General features: G+C 43.9%; 2 protein-coding genes across 2 annotated transcripts; one reads left to right on the top strand and one right to left on the bottom strand.

Annotated features, from left to right (window-relative positions):
• Positions 1–69: 69 nt before the first annotated feature.
• Positions 70–8,438, bottom strand: LOC308187857 (uncharacterized protein; the record flags this gene model as incomplete). Its single annotated transcript, XM_080576218.1, has 2 exons — positions 8,072–8,438; positions 70–242 (listed from the first exon to the last, which is right to left on the bottom strand). Exons 1-2 carry the CDS (start codon positions 8,391–8,393, stop codon positions 70–72), a joined length of 495 nt encoding a protein of 164 aa, XP_080432344.1. The 5' UTR covers positions 8,394–8,438.
• On the top strand, positions 249–27,498 carry LOC308190142 (uncharacterized protein). Its single transcript, XM_080581134.1, has 8 exons — positions 249–7,992; positions 10,519–10,897; positions 13,235–15,607; positions 15,966–16,069; positions 17,479–17,715; positions 17,794–17,857; positions 21,223–21,284; positions 26,950–27,498. Exons 3-7 carry the CDS (start codon positions 15,547–15,549, stop codon positions 21,249–21,251), a joined length of 495 nt encoding a protein of 164 aa, XP_080437260.1. The 5' UTR covers positions 249–7,992; positions 10,519–10,897; positions 13,235–15,546; the 3' UTR covers positions 21,252–21,284; positions 26,950–27,498.
• The last annotated feature ends 63 nt before the right edge of the window (positions 27,499–27,561 follow it).

Raw genomic sequence — 27,561 nt, 5'->3', positions numbered from 1 at the left:
TAACATCTGCCAATACCGAGCAACAATTCCATCCCGCTGATCGTTTCCTCTCGGGAGAGAGCTATGACATTACCAGACGTACGGCCGAGCGCTCCCTCCTCTGTTCCGCAGCACCGACGAGTGTCCCGTGGGAAGGCGCCCACACCATGTCCCTAGGCTGCAGCCCCGCGAGTCTTGGAAGCACGGGCAGGGTAAGCAGAGCCCTGCACTGCCACAACTCGAGTGGGTGGTTACTGGCAGCCCTGATGTTCAAAAAAAAGGGTGAGATTTAACCTTGGTTTCACCTACACGTTCTTCCTTTCCTCTTTACTAATACCGTTAACACATCACAGTGCATCCTCAAGGTCGTGGTCCGCTGGTGATACCGCAGAAGCAGAAGCACGCTCTCGGTCCTGGGTTTTGGAATCACACGAGGCAGGTGCACACGGGAGCCCTGCAGCAGCTGCTGCACCTCCGGCTGCCACGTGCCAAGAAGTTACGCTGCAGAAAGCTAAAACCTGAAAAGAACAGCCTGAGACTAAAACATGTCCTGCAACAGAGGCTCCACCTCCAACACAAACCCCGCAGCCTACAGAGGAAAAATAGACAATTTTTAGAAGGCGCTTCACCCCTCTGAACCTCACAGCATCTCCTACTGACATGAGGTGGGCATTGCGCCTCCTCAGTGCAAACTTTGATCTCGGTGTCCCTGTATAAGCTGGACATGCCACATCTGGTCCATCCCTCGGTGAGGCATTACAGACGACTTCTAAATTTCTAGAGTTACACTCAGAACTCTTTGTAAGCTTTTTACAGACTAGGCTACCAGGCGAGGTCAGAGCTCACTGCCTCAGGCTACTGTAGATAGCATAACTGAGACTGAAATTTAAAGACTAATGTAATGAAAATAATCATCCAAGTTACTGAGAAACCAACTAGGCAGCCAAAACTTTGTGGAAAGGAAGTATTTAGGAGCACTGTTCTGCTTCCTCCAACGGCAAGACCTTAGCAAAAACGGGTCCAAGCTTTGCAGCAGGCTGTGTCCAGCACAACAGAAGTAGCCAGAGTCAGTAGAGAAATAAATGTCAAAGCCACAAGCTGTAAATACTCCTGTTATTCATCCTGGAGTTCAGGCTCTGAGGTTTCACAAAGCTCCTGAACAATGAATAAAGGCAGCGAGTGCAGCTGGTTAAGAGAGCCTCCCCCACAAGATCAAGCAGCAAGCATTACAGGGTTGGCTCTGCCGCTGTGTCGCAAGTCTTCGGAGGTTTCACTCCTTTCAGAAAGTCTCTTGCACTGCTCCCGAGCTGCGAGCCTGCAGAACGGGGGTGATGGAGAAAAAACAAGAGCCAAAACCATGAAGCAAAAGGAAAAAACGCTTCCTTCTTCAGTCGTTCACATCATCTTTAACACATCAGAGGTCATTAAGATCATAAGCTGCTCACAAACATTATTCCTTCTCCCCTTTATGGCTGTGTGCTTTAAGGGAGAAGCTACTCCTACGTGTTTGTACAATGCCTAGTGCAGCTACAGCCGCGTACTGCTGCAAACACACACGTGTTTTACAGGCAAATTCCCTTCCTAACCACAGCTGATGCAGGAGACTCTGCACCCTTTTTATGCCCCCTCTTCGGTGAAAAACTATGGATTCAAGATGGATAGAGCCAAGAGTCTAATGAACTTCGAGGAGACCCCATAGCTTGTTTCAGTAGGATTGCCAAGGTAACCAGCAAGGGTTCAAAAAAATAAATAAATAATACAGTAGCCATCGTCAGAGCAAGTGAGAACAGCAGGGCGACAGGCAGCTGTTCCTCCTGACCTTCAGGAACACAGCAAAAGGAAAGTAGCTCACAAGAGGATTTGTTTCGTACTCTATCCAACATACTAGTTTCTTATTGCTTTGGTTTTGAGGTGTACCCCTGGACTACTATGGATTAAAAAATCAAATCATCAGACTGTGATACAAGAGTACAGAAACGTGACAGGAGCAGTACTGCTTGGGGAGAAAACCCCAAATATTAAAACAAAAGGCGTCTTAGGGCAGCTGAGATTCTGCCAGTGGAAACGATCGGTTACACTAGCACTAGCTTTCACAAGAAATTTAAAAGAACACACTTCACATATCACGCATGTTTTGCGGAGGGTAGAAAGAAAAAAAAAAGAAATATATTGAAATTAACATTGAGTTTTGCCTCCAAAGATTTAATTTTGCTTTGACAGAGCTACATGGTTCAGAGAGACTGCATGAAGCTGCCAAAGATGAAGTGCCGTCTGTCCTTTTTTAATATATATATATATATATGTGTGTGTGTGTATATATATATATATATTTTAAGTTTTACTGATTGAGATTACTTCTGATTGAAGTTCTGTTCTAGTATTTAGAAGGAACTGCTTCTATAGTAGGGGATTGAAAAAAATGTTTGTTAATAATCGTGTTTGAAGACTAGCTTCATAAGCTAAAGATGAATTCCACAAAAATGGAAGACACCAAGAGGCCAAAAGTCAACAGCCGTAGCAGCCAGGAGCTGAAAGCCAGCAAGCAGACAGCAGCATCCTATTTCCTGCACCACACATTCACGGTAAGGAGAGCCAACAATTTTAGGAAGTTATCACGTGTTTCTAGAAGGGCACAGCATCAGTCTTTTCCTCCCTTCACCATACGTGCAATTTCTAGAACACGCTTCGTGAGAACAGTTTCTAAAGCCAGATTCCTAAGCCTAGACTCAGCACCACACACGCTTTGCCTGGGTTTGAGCAGTTATTTCACAGGGCAGCAAGCGAAACACAACTGGCCAGTGAACTTCAAGGTTTGTTTCATCCCCCCGCTGTACACAGATGTATGAACACACACGCTTACAATGTGTACAATGTGCAATGTCATCTCCTACTAAGTGGCACTGCTTGAGCTGAAAGCCATAGATCTAAAAAAACATCTGAAAGTACTCTGAGGTCATTCAGAGAGCCACTGCGGGATAGGTTTTATAAAAAATGGTGGTGCAGGGGCAGACCAGAGACCCTGTATCACAATTAGCCTCTGACGACAGCCACCAGATGCTGAGGGAAGAGCATATAAAACAAGGCAAACAGTAGGAACTCAGCCAGTCTCCTGCACATTGTGGTCAGGGCCTTCCAAAACCAGAGCAGGTATCTAACAACCTGATTAGGTTTTCCCTCTATTGAGTGCTCCTGCTACATACCTTTGAGCCAGCTGTACAAGATCAGAGCTAAACAAAACAGACTGGCCCACGACACGTCTTCATTGTGCCGCTGTTGTTACAGACTGCTCAGAATTGGCTGATCTGCTATGGTGGATATATTTCCTCCTTATGAACAGAGTCCTCCTTCGCTACCTGAAATACAGAGCAAATTCTGGAGTTCTAGAGGTTATTTATTTCTTACTTCTGTGATATTCAGTACATTTTAACCTTCCTGAGTGGAGGAAGACTAAGCGACAGTACTGCCAACAAAGGACAAACATCCCAGGCCAGTTGGCTCGCTAGGAGCACGCAGGATGGCCTGAGGCATCGCTTAGCCCTTTGTGCTGGCACAGAAAAGCCCTAGGATCAGGCAGTAGATGTAAAAGCCCTTCTCACAGAAGGAGCCAGCAAAACTGAAGTAACAACCAACAAGGCTAGCGTTCAGGAGCCAAGGTCAACTGAAACTGGCCAACGCAGCTAAACGCAGATTTCTTCTCCGGCTCAGAAGCACAGATGCTTACGATGCACGCTCCTCAACTGCGCACACAAAATCCTGGCTGTCCAAACCCGAGTTACAGCAGCTTCACATCCAGCAACGTTTCCTGCCCTTGTTTAGAGAGGGTATGTCATCATAGCACAGCTGGCCAAACAGAAAAGCTGATCCTTAAACAGGGCAGTACGGCTCTCTAAACAAGAGGCAGAGAAAAAGTGCTTTGAAAGACACTTACTTGGATCTCAGTCCTGATGACGATTTTCAGAGCAGGTGGAGAATAAATTTGAATGTCCTTCACAAACTGGGAACTCGGGGTGCTCTCATGGTAGCGCAGCAGCCTGAGACATGTGCAACTCCCCCCCCATAAATAATTTCAGTGCTAACAGGCACGTGACACTCCCAGAACTGAAGGGACTTCAAGGCAAGTAACCCAAATATTTCCTTTTAAGCTTCCTGCATTTCTACAGCACGCTCTAACAAACTTTCAAACTTTCCTCCTTAGCTTTGAGAGCTACAAAATCTGTTAGTTGTAGAACTGAAAACAAAGATTCCCTCAGTCCTCTGAACCTGGAAGCTGGAGCCTCAAGAAACACACTGAACATCATTCATACAACTTGCACTAGAATTTGCGAGAGCTGCCAGCAGTGAAATAATTAACCCTGTGTACGTAGGTTTTGAAAGAACTAGATGGGCAAGGCACCAATTCAGAGAACTGAAATCCAGCTATTTCATCACGGACTTAAGTGGTTCACCAAAGCAGATCTCAAACTGAATGTAGCAGCCCGCTTAAAATGATCACAGACCAACATTTTCATCAGCTCCTAAGCAATAATTCAATTATTACACTGTTTCTGAGCACAATAGGATTTGGAAAATTTAATGCACGAGGTCACATCTTTGGCCATGTTAATCCAACCCTCAAGTTAGCAGAAGGAGAGGGTTCAATAAGTGTCCTTCATTCTTACCTGGTCCTTCTCGATATTCAAGAACAGCCTTTCTAATGGGTAGGTTTTGTGTTTGTTTGTTTTTTGAAATAATATCCTTCAGAAATTTTCTTACCTGCTGAAGACAACTAAGCCAAAGTGAGACAAGAAACCTTTTGAAAAAGCCTAGATCATCCCCATCTCATCATTCTCTCTCCACTGTCTGGGACGTGCCACTTCTTTTAAGACAGAGAGCAGAACACCACTACGAGATCTGACAATGCTATGCATATTTGTTCAGCCTGAAGACAGAATTTATCTGGGAGGAGACTGTAAAGCAGATTCCTCTCCATCTTTGCCTCATCCCTTGCTAGTAAACTTTGTTCCCAGCACATGACATCAACAGCAGCTCCAGCTGAATCCTGTTGCCTAAAGGTAAGGCAGCCACTGGCACAGGTTTGGATATAACACTGCGGGTTAAGTTACCGGAGGAAGATCCCTGAGGTGCTCTCAGTCCCTCCACCCCAACTAAAAATAAAACTCTGGTCAGTGACAGGTAGTTACTTTTCTTTAGATTAACGTCTTACAGGAGGATAAGGCTCTCACTGGCAGCCTATGGTTGAGATTTGATGATCACTATCTGCTTAGTGGGAGAACTGCATACGATACCCATGGCTATGTAGGGCAATATTATCTGGGGCTTTAAACACATCGAGGTGATGGCTGAGGTCTCCTCTGACTTCAAATGTTCTCATGCAAATTTCTGCAAAGAAAGCATCCGATTCTTTTAAAGTTACTTGCTTTTTTAGTCTCCCCTCTTAAAATCAGGGTGGTGCTATCCATGACAGCCAGCTCTTTGGAAACATTAAATCTACATAAACAATTTTGGGCACAGACTCCTCTATAATTAGTCAACTTCTCTCTTGTTACATAATGGTGCCCTAACCCCAGCGATGTTACACCTGTAACGACTGCTACAGTCATAGCAAGGGTGAACCAAATCCTGTTTTACAGAGCACTTAGGAGGACAAGATAATTTTCAGCCCCAGTGCTTCTGTGTCACGTCGCACGCTGGGATTTCAAGTTCCTTTCCTGTATCTGCCTGTGACTGCTGCGATGGCATCGGGAAGAGGGCAGAAGACATCTGAAGCACAAAGCAGAGACGTTTACTTTAAAATGGAGCTAATTTAGTGCACATTTCATTCCTCTGTGAGTACATAAAGGTCTGCCTGCCCGAGGCAAATTGAGCTGAAAAGTGCAGAGGCAAACCAGAGCAGTAAATTCTTACCCTGTACGTCCATTGGCACAGGAATAATCAATACATACCTAACTGAGAGGGAGATCTTTAAGCAGCTAGCGACACTGGAAATTAAAATTCCTTGCTTTTATTTTTTAATTAAGGAAGGGGAGGGAAGTGGTAACAGTATTTGACACAGCCTGTCTGGCTGGCTTTGAAAGCCACATTCGTATCATCATTTATTTTCACGCTCCAGTATTTTAGAAGGTCAGCCAGCTCGTGACTTGTCAACTGCTAAGGAGTGAAGTCGCTGCAGTTACTACATCCAACCAGCAAGCCCCTCCACCGATGCTCTGGGTTAATATTTCTCTCAGAGGCATGCATATAAACAAGGAAAAGCAACTATGACTGACAGGAGAAGAGTTTTACTGTTCACAAAGTAAAGAGATGTAACATAGCATCTCCCTTGTTCCTTTTCTGTTTCAAACACTACTAGCACTTCATGATAAAACTTTGTTTTATTTATTCACTGTTGTAAGTAGTCTAAGCAAACCCTTGGTGAGAAAAACACCTCTGAAAAAAATCTATTTCACTTCTGAGAAATAATTCGTATCTCCATTTCTCTGAGATATGAGTGATCAATGTTTTTCTTTAGTGCTTAAACACCAGCTTTTCCCTTATACAGAGATATTCATTGCAAAGGAAGCAAAAAAACCACAATCATTGTTCTGTATTATGGTAGCTGTACAATAAAGTACATCTGCAATGCTGCATTAGTCAAAGGACCCACGGAAGAGTCTTAAAATAACACCTTTTTGTTAGCCTAAACCAGAAATTGCAAAAGCTTTTAAGACATGCTTTAGGGTTTGGAAAGAAGGTCTTCCTTCTGTTCCCTTCAGAAAAGGAAGGGCACAAGAAAACAATTGTTACATTTATAGTACTTCATTATTTAGAGTTTAAAATCCCTGCAATTAAGAAAAAGGTGGACAGCCTCCCTCCAAATTTCTTGCCTATTTCATCTGCATACTTCTTACAGCAGGCATCATCTCCTGCTACACCCACGTACAGGACCAAGCACAACACAGCTCCGTTTTCAGCTGCCATCCTAAACCCAAAACTATCCAGGAAACGTGTCCTTAAGAGCCTCGATTACTGAAAATCCAGAATCCAGAGTGTTTTAAGGGCTGTGGTTTCTTGCACACACCGAACCTCGCCTGAACTACCTGAGATCACAATCTGACGAAGCAGCAGCCATCTCACACTTACCATCGCCAGATGGAACAGGCACCTGACAGAAGGCAGGCAAAATATTTGGAGCTAGGATCTGCTACTGTTTAAGCCAACAGTTTTTCCCCCCCCCCAAGCATAAAAGTAAATTGTGGAGAGTCAGGAAGCAACGAAGAAGAAAAAAAGCAGCTCTTTACCATCACGCTTAGTCAGTAACGCCACACATCCAAAGCCAAATAATACAGTGGTATGAGACCTTTTATAAACTCTTCCCCCATCCTTTTTTTTTTTTTTTCCCCAGAAGTTACCTGTTATTACATGCAGGAGCAAGTTATTTTTAACCAGAAGGGGATGGAGAAGAAAAATCCAAAGAAGAAAGAAAAATAACCCTTAACACAGCTCAGCTAAGCCTCACATCAGGTAGCAAAGAGGCTTGCAAGAAGTTTTTCCTTCTCTCCTTCGGGCACAAAACTGCATGGAGCCCAGAAACACCTCTCCTGGGCTCTGAAGTCTCTTTCCTTAGCTGCTAACGTTATACATGCTGCAAATACGAGAGCAGAGCCGCGTTTGGCAGCTTTCAGAGCATCACACAAACCTGCCTGGAGGAACTTTAGGGGCCAAAACCCCAAGGGAGCAGCCGCCGTCCCAAGTGCTGCTTTTGGAACCGCAACAGCTGACGTGAGAAGGGAAATATCCCATTAGTGAGTAACAAGACCCACGCCGGATCGCTCCCACCGAGGGCTGAGGGCTGACAGGAATGAGGGGAGCCCCAGGGCTTCTCCCCGAGGGGGTCGCTGAGGAAAAGGGAGCGGGGACAGGCGAAGCTGAACCGGGCTCGCCACCCTCAGGGGAGAACCCCCCCGGGAAGCCCACTGCAGGCGCTTCCCGAGCCCCATAGCTCCACACAGCGCTGGAAATCCGCCACGGTAGCCGGTAAAAAGCCCGTAGAAAGCCGGTCCCCACGGGCAGAGCCGGGAAGGGGAGATTCCCTCAGGGGGAGCCCCGCGCTCACCTGCTGCGGGCAGAAGTCCGCGCCTCTCCTGGCTAGGGCAGCGAGGGGACAAAGCGGGGTGCGGGAAGGACACCAGACGAAGGGCAGCCGGTTCCTGGAGTAACCTCAAACCTAAAGCGAGCTCTGCTGAGGAGCCGACCCCGCTCTCATGCGCACTGCGCCCGGCCAACACCCACGGCGGGCGGTTAAAGCGCCGGGCGGGCAGGGGCGGCTCGTCCCGGGTGGGGAGCGGCGCTCCGGTACGGCTCCGCCTCGCCCGGGCGGGACGGCTGTGGCGGTAGAAACGCAGCCGCCTTTGTCCTGAGCCCGCTGGGCTGGGCATAGAGCCGATACTCCTCCCTCCCACACGGCCAAGTGCGGCAGGCCGCCGTGTGATGGGGTCTGGGAGCGAAAAGGGCGGAGAGGGAGGTGGGGGGGGAGCGCTGTGGGGCCGCCATGAGCGCCCGCTGATGAGGGCAGGGGGGGCTTACTTCTCCTGAAAATCCTGAGGTAAATTCCTGCCCAGACCGAGCGTCCGGGACTGGGAAAGATATCTTATGTTCTCTGGAGGGTTCTGGGGGTCTCCAACTACTTTTCACTCAGCACCCGCGCTTGTGGGGGGAATGGGGAAGGAGCTCAGTTCGCAGTGGCTTCGTGTCTGTGGGGCTGTCTCTCCACTGAATTACTGAGGAACGTTAAGGGTAAAAGAGGTGAAAACAGTCAAAAGTTACTGGCCTGACCCCATGCCTCCTCATCTGGCTGCATACTCCTTTCCTGAGCCTCTGTCCTGAATGAGGGAAGGGTTTTGTGTGCCATGTTACACGGTGCCACCCATAACAGCTCAATAACACATACTGTCTATCTGTACTCTTATTACTAATATATCATCACGCTGGCAGGAATTTATTTATAGAAGGTAGTCATTGTGCAATGCCACGACAGCCATCAGATTAACAATTCGATTCACATTCCACACCATTGTAAAAAATTCAAGCCACTATCAGGAAGGGACTTTGAACAGCTCTTGCAGAAATCATTATTTCTTGCTCATGCTGTGGTGGCAGAATGATTTCTAGAGCAGAAAGTCCTTTGAAGTATGTAAGAAGGAGATGTTTCAAAAAGAGGTGACCCTAACCAAAATAAGTGGTGTGACAGAACTGGAAAGGGGGAGCTGTGTGATTTAGGGCAGTGCGGGTTGGGAAATAGTGACACCATGGCCAGTCTGCAGCTCTGTATTGAGTGTCCTCCAGGGCCACAGGAGCTGTGTCTGGGAGAACAGCAGGTGGTTGGGATCCCAAAAAGACATTTACCTTACGTAATTTTGGTTATTTTAAAGATGGCACCTCTAATCTAAACTGTCTGTTCTTTCTACAGTCAAGAGAGATGGGTTGTCTCCACTGGCCTAAGACAGGTTGGACAAACCACATTGTGAGGAAACATCTCCAGTGGACAGAGTAATGGCAAAGCTTGACCAAAGTCCTACCTGTCCTTTTTGACCAGAGGACTACTTTATAGCTTGCTAATGTTAGGTTAGATGAATCCCAGCTCTATCTTTGGTTGATTCTGCCAATGACTTGGTATAGGATCATAGGCTATGACTATCCCCTGCAACAGTTGTTACACAACAGGACAGGGGAGGAAAGTGCTTCATTTTATAAAGGAGCAATGTGGGAGTGGTGTCTACTCCATATAGCATGTAGACCCCGGTTAAGAAAAACATCTTTGTTTGGGAAACACATTTAATTGGACAATATACTTAAATGCAAGCATGTACTTTACTGATTTCCTGTGTGGGAACATCAATGAACAGATGCAAAGTGCTTTACTATTCATCAGTGTGGGATGTTAGATAACGTCAATGTGTTATTCTGACAGCATTATGTGTAAGTATATGCTAACTCTCCCTGCCTGAGCTAAAGCTCTCTTTGCTGAGTAGGAGATCACCCTGAGGAAGATTGTCTAGTCCCAGAGCTTTGTCCGTTCCACAATGTTATTTTCTTCATTTCTTGATTTACCCTCAGCACCTTTTGATAGCAGGTCTAGCCTCACATTAAAAATGTGCTCTGTCTACATTTTTCTACCCCAGGAGTGTCCGAAAGACTTTTTTTTGTCCTTTTGATCATCATTTGTATGTTTTTTCTTCTTTCCTCGTTCTTCAGCGTTATTGACTACTAATCCTGGCATTAACTTTATTCTGGAGAGCAGCTGTGTGTTGACACATTCTGTCCTGAAGGTGGGGAAATTTATTGTGCACAGTTCCAAGTACACAGCCTATTACTGTGTATTATGGAGAACTTCCCTCCTCTGCAGTACAGAAACTTGTTATACCAGTTTAAAAATATGTCAAGTATGCATCTCCTTCCTCAGACATTAATCATTAATTAACATGTGATACTGACATTTCTGGTTGCTACTTAATAAAGCAAGGCGGTATTTCATGTGCATTTCTAAATTATATCTTATTCCAGCATCAACAGCACAGCATACCCAACTGCCAGTGTCAGGACAGTCCTATGTATGAGAAGCCCATTTGACAGCCCGTCTGGAAATGTTGCCAGAACCAGAGCCACTGGATCAAGCCAATGTTTGCAAAACTCCTCTTGGCAATTGGACTTCTTTTCCTTGTGTTACAGATCAAAATTCAAGTTTTTTTTTTTTTCTCACACAGAATGTGCTTTGTTATGTTTATTACTGTAAATAGCTGAGACTGGACACTGAACTAAGGAACTGTGGTCAAAGAGGATCTTATTCACCTGTTTTGGTTTTCCTTCACAAATAGTTTTACTCTTGGGTCTTTGTTTTCTCTACAAATGACCTGGAGCAGGACTGAGGAGTCAGAAAGAAAAGGTAAAAAGATGGAAAACTATTTGTTATTTATTTGAATTTAAGTAGACTTAGAAAGCTCCGCAGTTAAAATTCAGGGCCACATTATGCTAGGCATGGCATATAAAGTCAAAAACATCCCTGCTTTAGAAAGCTGGTAATTTACATTTTGACTGCGAGGCAACAAAAAGAAAAAATAGGGAATAAATATGTACTGGGATATGAGATAACTATGAAAGAAAATGGCTTTAGCCAAATTAAAGTTTGAGTTACTTTTATGGTCATTGTATTTGAGTTTCTGTTTGTGGTAACTGCGGTATTGTGATTTGTTATTTGTACAGATTGGCAATTAGAAACCTCAGGACAAGATAGTGGCTTATCATACAGAGTGACAATACAAATACCATCTAGTTAGCATTCATTGTTACTCATGTTTGCAATCACTGATCCCACAGGAGATATGTTTCACAACTCTTTTATACAACTTTTCCTAAAGATCGTCCATGTCCTTGTTTTCGGCAAGGCACTCCTGGCTAGTGCCAGGACTCGGTGCCCCAGTGCACTTTCCTTTTCAGTGCCTAGCTGCCAGGATGGAATCCAAACGGCAAGATAAACTTGCAGTGGTAAATTTGGGGATTTGTCTGTGAATCAGCAGCAGACTGACATCCCAGCCCAGATGTCACTGCTGCCTCAGTTGTGCCACTTCAGTGGCTTTTGTGCACTTTTGTGGTCAGGTCTGGGTAGTGATCCAGATTAAATTTTTTATTTTTTATTTGTAGGGATGGAATCTTTTTATTTATTTATTTATTAGATAATTTTGCGTTTGGTTTAGAGCATCATTGGACAAAATCCCTTCGGGCTGGGGGAGACAAATAGCAACCTCTGAAGCCAGATCCTCTGCCATGGGGACAGGAATGTGGAAATCCAGAAATGGTGATCCAGGCTGCAAAAGGACTAAAAAGCATGAACTTTCTCAAAAGATGGGAGGTCTGAAATCCCATCCTTCTCTGAGCTGCAGAGGGCAACTCCCTTTCCTTCCCCAGGCGATCGGGGTATGCGTGTGGAAAGTGAGAGATGAGTTTGAATGGTCTGAAGGTTAAGGGACAAAACTGAGCCTCCTAACCTGACGCTTCCTAGACAAGCATCTGAGATACCATCACTAGCTGTAAAAATGGCCAAGATAGGACCTGTGAGAGCAGAGGCAGTCAGCATTTATTAGGCATTCTCTAGGAATGCCTTTAGCAGTTAGTCCTATTTGGGATTAAGCCAGAAGAGTACCTGATTTTTGAGGGATGCTCTAGCTTAACTGGAAAGTAGCCCTGAAGGTGCAGTGGCCAGTGCAACTTCTGTACCTGCACAGAAGCAGAACTGGAGGCATCGAGAGCTTTGGTTCTCTCCAGCCAAGCTTCGCTGTCTTCTTTTCGTCTCCAGGATCCCCAGATTCACCCCTGCCTCCTTCTCTCTTCAGTACCTTATCCCTTTCCTGCGTGGCTGAGGCTGTATCTCTGTCCAGAGGCCATTCCTTCTGCCTCCTCCATGTCACCCCCACTGCTTCCTGACCCGCTGTTTTTCTCCAGAGCTCCCCGTGCTGCCTTCCGGCTCCATCAAGCCGTTCCCTTCTTGTCCCTCTTCCATGCTGCTGGCTCCAAATACACTGAGCCTGATCTGATAGGCACGCTAGTAAGTCGTCTAGCAAGTTGGACTTAATTTCTTTCCTTAGCTTCCTTTTGATGTTGGTGCATCTCACTGGCGAGACAAGATTTGCAGGTATGAGGAGAAGTCTGCAGAGGAAGGAGTTACCCAGGGAGCTGTGCCATCCTTGGGGGTTTTTTGTAGTTCAGTGGGAGGGGAGAGAAAGGGGAGCTGGGGGGTGTTTTGGGAGTTCGGTACCTCGGTTGCACTTAAATTTTAATTTAGGCACCTAAATCCTTTATTGGTCTAGTTGTTAATCCTTCCCTTCAGCAGATCCTGCTCTTTGAGCAAATTCTTCCCTTTCCTATAGGCTTCTATAGCATTAATGCTGTAGAACATCCTAACAGCTGTTCTTTGATTTCTGCTATGAAAAATCTGTTTTCTGACGTTTTCTGATAGTTTGTTCTCCCATACCTCCCAATGAGCATAGACAACTAGATATTTTCCAGAGTCAGCAGATCTGAAATGGATGCAATTTACTGTGGGGAACGGAAGAATACGCCACGGACCTGAGCTTAATATTAATCATATTATTTCCAAAGGGGAGGAATGCAAATAAAATTAAAGACATAGAATGATTTATTCTAAAAGAGCATAAAATACATACACTCAGAAAAACAAAACAAAACAAAACAAAAACTACATTTATTTATTTATTTATTTATTTAGATTTCTGTTTTGATTCCTGTTCAGACTGCAAGTTAATTCTCCTAATGGCCCTCCATTGGCCCATAACACGAGTCTGGACGAGCTTAATTCCAGTTCCCAAGGACAGAGTGTCCTGTGGCACGGTGAGCTGTGTTTTGCACTTGAGCTGTATTTTCTGTTTCAGCAGAACTGAATGATTTGTGGAGAAGGGCAGCATGGAGGGATGCCTTGTGTTTGAGAGAAGGGCTTGTCATTGTTATCTGTGATGTTCTCTAACTGTTCTGGAAAGGGATTCTGCCTGTTTGTTTTTTGTTTTTTGTTTGTTTGTTTGTTTGTTTTGGGTTTTTTTTGGTAGGGCTGTGGGCTCTGCCCAGAGCCAACTTTAAAGTCAGTGGAGCAAATCCTGGTAATTTCATTAGGAACTGAATCGGGCCTTTACTGGATCAAGAAAAGGGTTTAGATCTCTGTAGCAGAATGTAAGTGGACTTTAGACATTTAAATTTCTTCTGCAATCCAAACAATCTCTACTTATCAGCCAACTAGCCCTGCATCTGCCTTATCTCTGTAGGTGCCTGTTTGATCTGAAAGTTCGCTGGTTGCACATTCTGTCTGAGGTGAACAGAAAATGTCAGCACAAACTTCACCTTGTTCAACATCATGGCTTGCAGATTTTTTCTCCTCCGCGTAACTCAGGCTCAAAGTGCCCAAAATGTGTTGAGGGGTACGTGGTATTATTTACTTCTGAACGGGGTTTCAACACACTGTACCTCCACAGAAATCAGGCTGGTGGATAACCTTCGTGGGTCAGAAAGTGAGAGCACAGATAAAAGCTTGTAATCGAGATGTTACAGTAAGACGAAAGGAAGAAAGAAGGATGGAAATCCTCATCCCTAGACCTTCAAGGACAAATCGTATATTTTACATCACCGTCAACAGATAAAAAAAATTCCCCATCGTGGCAGTCCTCTAATACCTTGGGACAAGGCTATTAGAGGATAATCCTAGCCTAAAACACAACCCTATGCTGAAGCATTGGTTCTCCTAATGCTGCAGGATACAATTACAGAACAAGGCCTGGAAACCACAGCCTTTGTTCTGCCTTATTGCTTAATTGTTTAATGAAGTATTCACTTCATCTAAGTGAGTGCTTTGTAATTTTGAAGTTGCATGCAGCTGGCAGTGGCAATAAGCAAAGAACTGGCTTTTTTACAGAATAATTTGTTCTCTTGGTAAAAGAAGGAACCTTTAAAGATACCTGGCTCTGATAGTAAATAATCTGAGAGAGCTCCACATAAAAGGGAAATCTCACCCTTAAAAGTGAGGAAAGAAAGAACATTTGTTACTGCTTTTTTTTTCTTTTTTTTTTTTTCCCTACCCTCTTCCCCTTGTTGCTGTGCAAGGACAGATGGAAGCGGTGGTTTTACCATTAGGAACTGATCCTGCACTAGCAGCTCAGTTCCTAAGGTCAGGACACTGCTGTGACTTGAACTTCTAACACTGGAATGGGAGAGACATTCCTGACCAAAAAAAAAAAGGTAAGCACATCAAGACGAGTGCAATATTCGGGCCTGTATCAGTCACCATAAATAAACACAAAATAACATTTTAAAAAGTGTATTTTAAACTCTTTTATGTGTTTTCAGAGAAAAGCAGTAGCACAGTTCTACTCTTGAAGATATCCCTGTGCTCAGATTATGGTATCAGACCCCAACTCCCAAGGTCAGCAAAGACTTCGTTTCCCTACTGGCTACTGCTAGGCACCTCCCAACACTTCAGGTGTTTTAGCTCACTCTTTTGAAGTATTTATTTCTCTTTATGAAGTATTTATTTCTCTTTATTTCTCTTTACGAACTGCAGAAGGAACTTAGACCCTTAGCTCTGGGGTTGGATTCCATTTTTGGCCAGACACCAGATACCAGGAGATTTGCAATAGACAACTGAGAGAATGTGACTGGGAACAGGAGAAAAACATTTGAATTCTGAAGCTTTCTTGAACTCCAGCAACGCAGGGTCTCTTGCAAATGCTCAATACTGAAGTAGCATTACCAGTCTTTAATATAGAGTTTTTCTTTAATAGCTATAAAAGCGTTTTGTGAATAAGATTAATATGAAGAGCAGGTGAGGTCCTGTGCACCAATCCCTTCCTCTCCTGCCAGCCCTGCTTCCTGGGAGGTCATGTCTGTGAATATTTTGCTAGTTCTCAAAAGGAAGAATGCTTCTTCATTGAAATCACATTTCTAGAGGAAAATAGCAAAGGAAGGGGTAAATTACAGGTTGTTCTCTTGTTGCTTTCCACACAGACTCTGCTGGACGTGCCATTGTGAAATCCACGGATGACAGGAAGGAAGCCACCGTGCAGCGTCCCTGGGAGCATCAACAAGCGGTGTGCACATGGTAGATACACGTGGATATAGCTTGTGCACTGCTCTTGGCCCAAAAGGGGTGACAAATGCACGACTTCTAGTGACTGGTTCGATTTAAAGAGAAGTACAGTGCAAACTTTTTGTTTGTCTGGACGCTTTGTAACTTGTTTTCACGAACCTTCTATTCCCAACATCATTTAACAAACTATTACACGCCTTTTAATAAATTATAGTCATTAACCTTGCTGAGGGCAGGATTTTAATTCAGGCAGTAAAGAATCTGTCCTCCAGGCAGGAATGTTCAAGATCACAAGAGCGTCAGAGCTAACATCAATTCAAGGACCAGCAGGACCCAAACTGGCTTACAGCCATCTTTTGTACCTTTACAGTACTGACCGGTTCCTGCCTGTGCCAGCGTACGGAGCCTCCCCGTTCTGCTTTATCTGCGCTCGCTCCAAGCTGCCTCTGTAGTCTGTTCTTGCAGCTGGAAGAGGTAAGGCATAGGAAGCCCCTGTTTACGTTGCTTTGCCTTTAAGGACATACCTGCCAGCTCTTCTGCAGGGAGTTTCCTGCAGAAGGAGCTGCACGGAGGCAAAGCACTGACTCACGCCTGCGAGAGACACCTCCTGGAAGGGCTGGCATGGAATAGCCACAGGCCCTTCGTGAATCAGTCCTAAGCAGTCTCATTAGCACCTGATTTCTTAATCGTATCCCTTATATACTTCTGCTAGCAGCTATTTTTGTATCCTCTGTGCAGCTACCACGTTAACGGGGACTTTCTGTCCACATGAAAGAATATATTTTTAATCTATATGGGAATGTTTGCGTACACTTTTGTACAAACCCTTAAAGAAGAAAGTTTTTTAAGAAAAAAAAGTCTGCTAAAACCAGATGTTCAGTACCCTTTTCCAAAAAAAAAAAACCCTAAATTTTACCTTCTTTGAAGAAAAGATTTTGAAAAGGTTGCAAAAATATTTAACACCTTTTTGGTTTAAAATACTATCTAGCCAGGTGTGGTTATTATAGCTGCTTATCACTCTTACATAACATTTGTGGGTTTTTGTTTCAAAGTTTCAATTGCTTGCTTTTAGTGTTATTACTGGCTGTGGCTCAATTTCTGTGGTTACAGCTTGCCATAATTTGAAATGGTTTCTTCCCGGCTTACGCTGCCACGCTGAGTCAGAGAAGGATCAGAAGTGGCAGGGAGGAAAACGAAAGAGGGCACAGATCAATTCTGCCTCAGCTGGGTAGAAGCACAATTGTACGACGGGGCTGAAGGTTGTCCAGTGGAAAAGGCATTGAATCACGACTGGCAGAGATGACTCCGCTCTGAGTGGAGTCTTGGCAGCAAAAAAGTGACGAAGCAGCATCTCAATTACATCTTCCACTTGGTCTGCTGCTGAGAACTATCCAGAAGCTGCCTGGCACAAAGCTAACGTAACCTCTACCCGGTTGCCTCTGGCTGCTGGAGGTTTAGGCTGGGTTGGACCCCACTTGTCGCCCTGTGCTCTTATCAGTGTGCTTGTTGACCTAGCTGTGCTCACTGCATTCCACAGCTGATCATTCAATATTGTTTATTTGAATTCCTCTGCAGGTTCAGCATGGCCTGACACTCACTGTTTTGTGCTTGAAGCAGTTACAGGCTTCCCTCACTGTGGTGCCTTTGAACAATGTAATTGTTCTCTATCCTTTTCCTATGGTGTGGGAATCGAGGGAGGACTGGTTAATTCATGCTGATAACCAGTGTTCCCTGAAATTCCAAGTATTATTAATGGTATCGGTATGGTTGGTCATGCTTTCTTGCTTTTCATGAAGCCAGAAGTAAAAGTAAAGCTCAGATAAAGAGACACTTGGCATTCCTACTCTCTAATATTTACTACAGTCGAATGATTGCCATTGCAGATTCTTGCAAAGCATTCACCAGCCCTGAGGAGTGGAACAACTCGGCAGGATATCTGCATTACAACCGGAATATTATTCCTGCTGGGAGAGGACCTGAGGGAGTATTTTTCCTTTTCAACAGCTCCTGCTGTGCCTCGGCGTGCACAGTCCATCTGGACTAACACCTTCAGCAGTTCTCCTCTCTGCCTGGCAGCCTGGCCCAGCGGTGTGACAAGCCTCTTAGTTCACCACGGAGCCGTGAGTAACACAGCTGATTGGTTTTTATCATCCACTGTTCCCAGCGTGTCACAGACCAGTCCGTAACTTCCTTTACAGGTGGGGAAGTTGAGTCACGGAGGGATGATGTCCTGTAGGTCGCCTGTTAAGCAGGGTGGAAGAGGTGAGAAGGAGAAGCTGGCTGGCTGAGCTCTGGCTGGGAGACCCATGCTCTGATTGCTACCTCTTACTGAAATCTGGGGTATGGTGCTCACACTCTGCTTGCCTCGTCTGCCTGGCTTGCAGGTCCAGTCTGCTGGGAGGTCTTTGCAAGTCTCTTGCTCTCTCCAGAACCTCCTAACAATCTACAGAACCTCGTTTGGATCTAAAATAAAACTGTCCAGAAAGCCAGAACAGTCAGGCCTTCGGAAACTGTGCTCTGCCAAATGGTCCAGGTCCCCAAACACATCTGTATCTCTCACAGGTGTTTTCGTTAGAGCAGAACAAGGTGTCCTCTTGCTTCCAAAAATCTGAGAATTTGGTATCAAGAAGCTCATCGTGACTGTGAGATCGCAATTGGTCCTCCAGCATAATCGATGTGGGTTCAAAGACAGGGGCTGCAGTGAAAGTGGAACAGAAGAGAATTTAGAGCCGTGCCTGGCATGACTTTGGGAGCGCTTTCTCACACGTGTTACAACTCAGAGAGCTGCGTGATTGAACCAAGGGCTCCTTCCCCTTGGGCAGTCAAGTAGAAACACGACATTGGCAGTACTGGTAACAGAATAACCAGGAATTGCTTCAAGATCTGAGCTGTTATTGCCCTCTGCTGACCGTTTGCTATATAGTGCCAGCACTTTATTTTCTGCTAAGGTGCAAAGATTTCCGAGAACCTGTAGTAAACTGAAGGAGCCTCTCTGGGACAGAGAATTATTATTACTATTATTTAATTGTTTCATATTTGGCTTCTCACTGTTGTAACTGGGTACATATCACTCAGTCCTCATCACAGGTGAGTCCAATCTGAGCAGTTGTGCCATGGCCCTGGCTGCTCACAGCAACAACCAATTTTCCCCTGCAGAGCTTGCAGTCTACAGAGACAAGAAAGGAAAAAGACAGGAAAAAAAGAATGATCAGCCCCATTATGTATAGTTGCTGAGGTACTGAAAGATCTAGCTGAGCTCATGAAAAGGGGCAGTTCTGTTACCCTGCTTGGAAGCTGTTGTCAGATGAATTCAAATAAACTACAAGTTCTGACTGCAAGGAGAATGGATCACACACTGTTGGCATCTTTTTTTTTTTTCTTTTTCTTTTATTTATTTCCTTTTTCCTTCTTCTTTTTTTTTTTTTTTATTTTTTCCCTCTTCACAAGGTTAGATATTTCCTTAGCTCAACCAAAGTCGCGATTCAGTCAAGTACCAGTTAGAGGTAAGCAGGCCAAGAAGCAATAAATAGGAGGTTGGACCAGACAGTCACATTTCTTGGGCATTAGCTTGCTGAAGGTCACATTGGAGTTTTGTGAGAAAGCCAGGAAGTGAATCTTTTTTGTTGTTGTTGTTCTTGCCCAGGGCTGTAAAAACATTTTTTCCTCTTCTTTATGTTTCAGAATCATCTAACAAATGGCTTGTAAAAATGTATTTAAATGTTATAGTGATGAACAGGGCAGAAAGATCTTTGACTTTTAAAAAAGATTTCTTTAGCCTGTGAATTGCTACTGAGCTGTTCACCAGGACTTTTGCTGTGGTAAATTTACTCTTTGGATTTTGCTTCTTTGGTAGTTATGAGTGGGTAACTGAATAAATTGGTGTTGTATTTCAGCCATCAAGCGCCTCAGACAGGTTTCAGGCTGTCCATTGAAATATTACTGGATTGCCTACTCTGAATAAATGCTGACATGAAAAACCACTAAAAGCACACGGCTTTCCACAGACAGCACACAAAGAGGACTGTTATCTTCCACAACTTCCATTTTACCACACTAAATACATTGTTTATTTGTTTGTTTGTTTTTACAGTCTGTGTTAGAGGATAAGTCTACTCTTGCTGCCAGACAAATGCTATTCCTTAACTCACACTGGAGGGGCTTCTAATTTTAGCAATTAAGACCACAGTTCCCAAGCCCAAGTATGGAGAGAAAACATTAAAATTTCAATTTCTGAACTGTAGTGGTGTTACTATAGAGTATAGCAATAATAATAGTGATGATAATAACAATAATAGTTACAATAATTAATAGTAACATCAGGCCAATGAACAAGGGGCTGATTGTCCTTGCTTGAATATTCTTGCTGGTCCCATTGAAAAAGGGGTAAACTAGGTTAGTTTTCCAGTCCTCTGCATTGGTGGTCTGGATAAGTGGTATTATATGGAAATAGCACAGAAAAGACACTGTAGAAAAGCTTACAGGCAGCACTGAATGGGAAATGTAGCAGGGACCACCTGTTTAAATGGAAGGATGACTGTGGGAAAAGAATTGGGCTAGGGAAAACATAATAGGAAGGAAAACCTCTGGGAATGGGAAGTGGAGACAGGAAGAGAAAGGTACTGTGGAGGCACACTGCAGGGTAAGTGAGAGAGAGTATTCACCAGGAAGTGAAGGTGATAAATCCATCTAGTCATTAACAAAGTCTAATGTAGTAATGCCATTATGTTTTGCTGTGTACACCCTCCACACTAGGAAAAATCCACAATGAAGCTTGGAAAACTTTGCTGGTGCTAGACAGGAGAGAATAGGCAGGTAGTATGTGGTGAGTACCTTACTGTGCAGATATATCCCAACGGACTGAGCCTGTGCTGTGAATACAGCCCATGCCTTGGCCCATTGCTTGAGTTGGAAAAAAATGTTTTTTTACCAACCATATCTTTCCAGCTGAGTAAACTCTGTGGTGTAGAAATCCAGAGTCGTTTCCCTGCCCCCCAGCATTTCTCCTGCATGGATTTCTTTCAGAGAGCCAAATTCTCTCGTTACTCTGCTCTTTCATTTGTTACACCTTTCATTTTTTACAATTTTCCATTAAAACCACTCCCCCACTCCAGTATTTATGGCACTGCCACCAATTCTTAAACTGTGAAACATGGTATTTTGTAAAGCTTTCCAGATTCGTGTACTTATATAAGAGTCTTGGCATTCATTAAAAAAGTTACCCAGCTAAAGAGGGAGAGAAAAAAAAAGGACAAAATGTTTTGAGTTTCCACTAAGGACTCAAAAACAAAAAGCAAGAAAAAGTACACTCATTTAAAAATATTTTTAATCTCATCTAGTGAGGTCTTGAGAAGGAAGGGAGACTAACCCATAAATATGGGCCATGACTGTGTTTATACTGTATCCTGATGCTCAGAATAGTCTTTTGTTATGGGCTTGACTCCCTTAAACGACAGATGACAAACTTTTAATGTCATGAAAGGTATGTTTCATTAAACAGGTATAAGAATCAAAATAGTCATATTTAGACCGAAGGCCACATAAGGAGAATGATTTCATGTATTCATTTGCTTTCTCCTTTCCCCCATGTTCTTTATATCTCTTACCAATTCTTCATTGCTTCTTTACAGAAGTATCATTCAGTGTCCATAACGAGTGATTTTGGGCCAGGAAAGGGAGAACACCGGAGCAGGTATATAGCACATTATCCTTGATGGGGGAGAGTAGACAAAGAAAACACTCATCTTTCCAAAAATGATTTCATCTGCTGTAATTGTTTATAGGAGGACAGGTCTGGAACAAAACCTGACTGCCACTCTGGAAGACCTAACGCCTCCTCTGTAATCAGCAGCTGAGGCAGCCTGAATGTCTTCTATTGCAGTTAATTTGTCCTTAAAAACTCCTTCAGAAAGCAGACTGTGGCTGGAGCTTCTGTTCTCTTAAACATGACCCATTACATCAGACCTCACTGACATATGGCTCTAATAAGCCAAGCTGCAGATAATCTGAGGTGTTGCCATCCATACCTGTCCTGCCTTTTCCAGGGGTGACTTTCCTTCAACAGAACTGGTGGAAGAGATCAATACCTATACCTGTGTTAAGTACAACACGTTAACTTGCACTGCTGTGGAAGTTAGTTTAAAACGTTTGGTTGTGATTTGACCTAGGCTACAGGAATGTTTCTTATTTTCAGTTAACTCCAGGGCATTAAAAGTTTCAGTCTAGACAGCCTGAAAACTCTGTCCTACCTAAGGGGGAAAAGGTAGGCTCCCTTTTACTAAATAGCTACAACAAAACTATGTTAAAATATCCAGGTGTCTGTGTTGCTGGCCTGCACAAGTCATGAATCATGATTCCAAAACCTATGAAGCTGGCTTAAACTTTAGTAGTAGATATTTGCTATTTCATCATCTGGTTTTGTTTTCCATTTTTTCTCTATCACAACCATAATCAATAAAAAACCACAGTAGTCCTGTGATGCTCCCATTTTCGTGACTTCAGAATCCAAATATTTAGTAGTGGTATTCACATTTTAAAAGTCATAGAGTGAAAATCATTACAGTTGGTTCAGGGATGATTTTCCCCTTTCTAAATACACTGTGGTATTAGGGGTACAGATCTACTGTTTTCTTTTTATAAAAGCTATAGGATTGAAAAAAAAAAGAAAAAAGCCTCCTAACACTGACAGTAAACAGCCAGGAAATAGTAGGTCAGTGGAAAGTGAGAAAGGTATAGCTCTAATGCCTTTGTACCCTTTTTAAGTCTCCTTCAAAAATGTGTAAAACAGGATGGGGACGCATTACTCAGTGGCTAAATTCAGAATTAGTATGATCGAGGTGCAATGCCATTCAAATCAAGAAAAATGAATCCTACTCATTGCAGTATGAGTTTTGTCCTATGGCTTGAGGTCTTCATGGAAATCTAGCCATTTGTCTACTCTCCTTATAACTTAGAGGAGGCAGCCAGCATTTCCATGAAATTATTTTAATGTAGAATTATTAAAACATTTTGCAGCTACAGAGATAGATGGGTTTTACATAAAATCTCTGCTCTTTGTAGCAACCCGATGTGATATTGAGCAAGATAATGGTCAGAAAGAACACTGCCAGGCTCCTAATGAGAAAGTGTTGACAGTAAAATTACCCCAACATTCATCAAAAAGCCAATAAATGTCAAGCGTGGGGCCTTTGATACAGTAGCTCATAATTCCTGCTCAGAAGCCTTTGCAGGCTTTTCAGGGCACGTGACCATGCCGCGTTTCTGCTGATTTTACTGAAACCTTTGTTGCTGAAGAAGTACAAGGAGCAGCTGTTCACGTTCTGGATGCCATTGTTCCAGTGCCACTGGCTTACTGTGAGACCTCAAACAGAGCACGTCTGGCGTCAGTTTCCCCATCTGGAGTACAGGAATCGCCGTATAGGAATTACCCAAAGGCAATTCTGTACAGGACACGGTGTTGCCATCCAAATGCTCAGAAATCATGAGCTGGACCACAAAAACTATGATCCCGACTTTTGCCAATGCGTCAGTCATCCAGGTTTTTGTGCCTTTGTAGTACACGTTCTCAAGCTCTCTCCTCCACAGGAACAGAAGGTTTCTTCAAACCAACACCAAACCAATTCTCAGTCAGCCAAATTCTGGGCCGGGCTGCCTTGAGAAAACCACATGAAGCTCATGCAAAATTCCCAAATGAGACTGTCTCCCATTCTGTTCTTTGGCTCTGTTGAACGTGAAAGTTATAAACACCTTGCCCAACTCCTGAGTCCTCTGCCCAACTGCCTCTTCAGCACATATCCCCGAAATGATGCCATGAGGGACAATATTGACTAGTCCATGAATTAGGAACAACCTTGTGCTGTGTTTATTCTACCGATCTCTGCACCCTGGCTTGTCCGCCTTGTTCATGAGAGGATCGCATCCTCCAGATTTTGCCTATGGATCTTTTCTAAAATTTCCATGTAAAGACTGAAAGGACTTTTTATAAGGCCTCTGCTTCACTGACACTTTGAGGTCAGTGTCTGGATGGTTCATTACGTTCATCCAGGCAATTCCTCGCTTGCATTTTTTCTACATTTCTGTACTAGCTGCTCCCAGAAAACCTGTACCTTTCTGTCATTTGCAGGGATGAGCTGCATCCCAGAGGCTCTGCGCAGATGGAGTCATACTTAGTTTACAGAGAAGCCTGAGTGCATGCCACATGCTATTAGGGTCACTTGAAACTAGGCTAATTACCTGGCAGACCGCTGCAGAGCAGACTCTTTAATAAAAATGAGAGGGTGAAAAGGGCTAGACTCCTTGCTATTTCAGGACAGACTGTCCCTAAGGCAGCAGATAGCCACAGCGGTAAGGCTCCCAATCTATCATTTGGTTTGTTGTTTCTTGGCTATGGAACTTAATTAACAATTCTGGAACCGTTCGGTTTCCCAGGAATGGCCTGTAAATCTGTTAAATTAAACAGTAAAGGCAGATGTGGGGAAAAAAGATTACAAGTCAGAAATGAAAAATGATGTTGCTCTGTCAATCCACAGGGGCCAGTGCAGGAATGTTCCAAAGCCTTCTGAAGCTCTTCTCTGTCTAGCAGTTCAAGCAAGAGGGAAATATTCCTACCATTTTGGGAACTGATGATCACTAATTACCTAATTACGTTATTGCACAAAATAGTAGAAACGAATACTGTGGAAGCTGAGTTAAAATGCACTAATAAATATTTTTCCCTTAAAGATCAGGAAGGTACAACACAACCATTTGTTGTATCTCACGATATACCAGTGACTTAGACTGGAAAAGACCACGACCCTAGAAAAGGAGTATTCTTAAGGACCTGACCTCAGCCATCTACAGCTCTGTGCTTCCTCAGCTCCCACGGATTTGGCTCGTGGAGGAGCGTGAGGCATTGTTTGGTATTTTACATGGAAAGCCAATGATAAGGTAACTCTGCTACCCTCTGCGTATCCTCTAAATAACCAGTACACCATTTCTGATAGCTAATTTCTCTCCCATCACCATTTTGTCTTGTTAAAGCATGCCTGTTCTTAACTTTACATAGCACTGCTCACTTGGAATAACGCTAAGGATACCTACATGCCTTTGTAACACTAGTCTCATGAGGCCATTCAAATCCAACAAATCGATGCGCAGGAATAACAAGACCAGATTCAATTCCATTTCAGTAAAAAATATTTCAAATAAAGTAATTATTCTTTAAAAATGCAGTATTTTTCCTCAAAACTTATAACCGTCAATTAACGGTAACGAAAACCCTGCCTTTTGTAGATGGCAATCGATTGCAGGAGAATTTCTAAATATCTGAGAGAATGTGCTCATCTAAACTGTCATTCATGTTTTAAGATGGCCAGTGAAACCATTTTATTACTGCATTTAGTTGAAGAGAGCACTGTTCTGCAAAAATCAGATAATGTACTTATTCCTAAAAGCCTGGAACAAAAGAGCCAGTAGAGATTTGCTGAGTAGTTGCAAGATAGCCATTAAATATAAATATTTTTAAAAACAATTTACTCTTTCCTAATGCTTTTAGAGCAGCGTGGGGGAACACAGTCTAAGTGCAACATCTTACTGTATTGAAAAGGACATGATGAAGGTTACTGGGCTCCAGATTTAACCCTTTTATCTCTTAACTGTTGTGGTTTATCGCAACAGGCAGCTAAGCACCACACCAGGGTGCTGAAACCAGGGCAACCGCTCATAACATTTTCTTACCAATATAAACTGTAAGTCTATATAAAACATATCAACTTTCTTAGTGATTACAATGGAATTTTATATTTTTAAAACAGCTATTCCCAACGATCTGCATTTTTCATATTCCCATAGAAGCAAACTATTTGTAATGGTGAATTGAATTTTAAGTTTCTCAAATTAAAAATAGCAGCAGAATTGGGAATTGCTTTCTTTTCATCCTGACTATCCGTTGTGGACAGAAGAGAGAAGTGCTTTGTGCGGGTGTATACACAGAAGCGATGAGTATTTATATCACTAGTTTGAATTAAAATGTGTAAGTCAGTTAGAAAAGAGGTATCTTTGGTAACCAAACTAGCCAGGTACGGTTTCCTAGTAATAAGGGCTAACAGAATTTGCCTCTTACTTTGGAAGCAAAGTGTCATTCAACTCACAGATCCCAGCAGCAGGGTATGAGTATAGCCTGCTGCTGCTCTGCAGGAGGCAGACTGGCTGAACTATGAGGCCTCTTCAGCAAGGAGACACTACCGAAAACAGCCTTTGCAAGAAGATCCTCAGCTCAGGTCATTTTGAAGCAGACTGGCTACAGCTACATTGTATAGCACTTGACCTGGGTTTCCTCTAGCTCCATATGGCAACTTTGCGGCCCAAACCCCAAATTGCTGACTTTCCATTGTGGCAGTGTTTCAGTTCAAAGCGCCTGGAGAAACAGGCAGGCCTGCCAGGAGGACGTTTTTTAGCCTGATGCCGGGGATGCTCAGGAGTGGTGGGCAAGGCTTACAGGGTTAGCATCAGGGCATTGGGAAGGGCAGAGGCAGCCAAAGCTGCTGTGGACTCATCCGTGCTGGCTAGGAGGAATGATCAGCCCCTGGAAAGACCCATCCCAGAACTTTACTGGCTATGTCACTCGCTCCAGAGAACTGAGAAACGAACTGACACGTGTACAGACAGGGAACCCAGCACATAGGAGTAAACACACCGTAACAACCTCCCTGTTGATTCATACTCCCACATCACTAACACACCCTCAGCAAATTTGCAGGTGATCCTGAACTGGGGAAACAGCTGACATATTGAGTGGCTCATCTTCAATCCAGAGTGACGATGAGAAGAATTGCACCCAGGGAAGAGTGACACCAAGCACCAGAGCCAGCTAGGGACTGACAGGCAGAGCAGCAGTCTGCTGAAACCCAGCTTACCGTGGATGCCCAGCTGAGTATGAGCCAGCAGTGCACTCTCATCTCAAATGAGACAAAATGCATGGTGAGCAATACCAACTGGCTCAAAGTGGCCAGCAGATGGAAGGAATGTTTTATTCCCCTCTCCTCAGCACCGGTGAGGCCGTATTTGGAATACAGTACTCTTTTGGCACAGCCAGTGCAAAAGGGATGTTGAGAAACTGGAACTCGTCCACCAGAGAGTTGATTGTCTAGAGAATGTGACCTACAAGGAGAGCTGAGGAAGCTGGACGTGTTCAAAACGTCAGGCACAGAGGAGCCTAGTGTGATCTAAGGGCAGCCTGTGACTGCCTGAAGAGGCATACAAAGATGATGAAGTTTTCTTAGTAATGTCAGATAATGCAACACGGCAATGCCTGAAAAAGTGCTGCTCTGAGGCTCAGACCAGAGCCTCAGAGTTAAGATTTTATTTTTTTTCACCAGAAACGTTGCACAGACTACGTAGAAGAGCAGCTGAATCCCTGTTGTTGGAAGATTTCAACACCTTAAATCCAAGGCTGACCTCTTCCGGTGTTGGTAAAGACCAGCTCCGAGCACAAAGTCAGCCTTACGTGCCCAAGCTTCTGTGATAAACTGAAGACACATAGCCTAAAAATTATGACTGGGTCGGAACACTGCCAGGTGAGTCTCTGCTGAAGCCTGCAGGCAGTGGTTTTTGCAGTGTGCCCTTTGTGGAAACCAAACACCCCAAGCCAGGCTTAGCCTCCCTGGAGCCAACAGCAAAATCCGCTAGGTCTGGAAGAGGCAAGCGCTAATTTGAACTGATGGTGAAACAACTGGATTTGCTGAGGGAGACAGACTAATAACACACACAGTTCATAAGCAGGTGTATGCATAACGACGAATGGGCTAGTCTTACAGGCTTTTGTCTGTAACACATCGAACTGCATTGGAATATAAGTACTCCACCACCTCTGGAATGTGTCCAAACCCTTTAATTCTCTATTAATAACAACCAGAACTAGGGAGACAGGTACTAAACGGGGTGATCCGAGTTCTCTCCCAGTCCATGTGATTCCATACATAATCGGGGAC

The sequence above is a fragment of the Anser brachyrhynchus genome, assembly GCF_964034855.1.
Source record: "Anser brachyrhynchus genome assembly, chromosome: 1".
Classification (NCBI taxonomy): Eukaryota; Metazoa; Chordata; class Aves; order Anseriformes; family Anatidae; genus Anser; species Anser brachyrhynchus.
The sequence above is the reverse complement of the archived record's forward strand: the minus strand, read 5'-3'. Positions and strand labels throughout refer to the sequence as shown.

Bases quoted from the DNA above. Each gene is read 5' to 3' on its own strand.
- LOC308190142 (XM_080581134.1), top strand. From the start codon at position 15,547: ATGACAGGAAGGAAGCCACCGTGCAGCGTCCCTGGGAGCATCAACAAG. The intron at 16,070-17,478 runs GTAAGGCATAGG...TTGCCATTGCAG, and splicing joins TGTTCTTGCAGCTGGAAGAG to ATTCTTGCAAAGCATTCACC. The intron at 17,716-17,793 runs GTGAGTAACACA...CTTCCTTTACAG, and splicing joins TCTTAGTTCACCACGGAGCC to GTGGGGAAGTTGAGTCACGG.